Genomic DNA, 1,273 nt, shown 5'->3' with positions numbered 1-1,273 from the left:
AGACAGTAACACTGTCGGTGTTACTGTCGGGGAAAGTGAGTCACTTCCCACTTGATTTTTTACTTCCGGAAAAATGTTCATATTGAGTTTATGGTCTCAATCGCTAGTTTAAAGTCTTCTGCAACACAGGATTATGTCATTTTTCTTGTTGATTTTAAAATTGGTTCCTGGGTGCAAAATCATAATCCAAAGCATCAAGTATTTATTATTTGAAATGAAATAAAAAGGATTTATTAAAGTTAGTTTTAACTTTTCTATGTGTGTGTGTGTGTGTGTGTGTGTGTGTGTGTAGGTGGTCCCTGTGAGTCTAGCAGAAGTCTACTTGCTGCAGCTCAACATGCGGTTTCCCACCCAGTCATCGTTCCAGAGAGTTCTTCCACTGCTCAGCGTGACTGTGGCGTCGCTGCACCCACTGACCGACCAGCAGGTACACACCGTCACTGTGTCAGTGTGTGTGTGTGTGTTTTTTATGAACATCACAACAACTAACTTCTCCTCATTTTGTTTCTGACCAAATACCCGCAAAACATTCCCGTCAACCTCAGATGTACTTCCTGTTCAGTGCTATAAGCTAAAGGCTAAACACGCTGAACTAAGATGGCGACCACGTGGGAAACATTAGACCGGATGAACAGGGTAGCTTTGTCAAGGACTATGTTTAAATGCAGTGTGTACCTGCTGACTGGTCCTGACAGTGGTAATGACTTTCAACCAGGAAGGAAACTTCTGGATGTTTCGGGACAGGAAGGAAGTCAGCGTGTCGCCGTAGTCCGGCCGATGGAACTCTGCCTCGTTCAGCCCATCAATCAGCATGAAAAGCCCCGCCCCCTCCACATGCAACTTTCTCTCTGAAAAGAAAACAGTCTTGTGTAAAGTACTTTAAAGCAATACTTGAGTTAAAGAAACTGACCTGATAAATGACATTGGTAGAAGTTAAAATCACCTGTTAGAACTTGAGCAATAATCTTTGGGTATCTGATATCTACTTTACTTAAAGCTACAGGGCGTGGTTTCTGTGTCCCCCATGACGAATTCTAAGTAATGACAACACCACCTCCGCGTCCACACAACACAAGCCTTCCTGGTATCCGGCTCTGCCTTTGAGAAAATGAGAGCTCAAATGGGCCCATCTGGAATCTTCCCCTTATGAGGTCATAACTGTTCAGTATTACAGATACAGTATTAGGGACCACTTAGGCCTATATAAAAGAGACTTCAGATACAGTATTAGGGACCACTAAGGCCTATATAAAAGAGACTTCAGATACAGTAT

General features: G+C 43.0%; 1 protein-coding gene across 1 annotated transcript in view; it reads left to right on the top strand.

Annotated features, from left to right (window-relative positions):
- tanc2a (tetratricopeptide repeat, ankyrin repeat and coiled-coil containing 2a) overlaps positions 1–1,273 on the top strand; it is a 37,866-nt gene that overhangs the window by 17,056 nt on the left and 19,537 nt on the right. Inside the window, exon 9 of the mRNA XM_034894503.1 lies at positions 356–427. Within this exon, the coding sequence (XP_034750394.1) occupies positions 356–427 (72 nt within the window). The remainder of the gene's footprint in view (positions 1–355; positions 428–1,273) is intronic.

The sequence above is a fragment of the Etheostoma cragini genome, chromosome 15 (assembly GCF_013103735.1).
Source record: "Etheostoma cragini isolate CJK2018 chromosome 15, CSU_Ecrag_1.0, whole genome shotgun sequence".
NCBI classification, from domain to species: Eukaryota; Metazoa; Chordata; class Actinopteri; order Perciformes; family Percidae; genus Etheostoma; species Etheostoma cragini.
The sequence above is the reverse complement of the archived record's forward strand: the minus strand, read 5'-3'. Positions and strand labels throughout refer to the sequence as shown.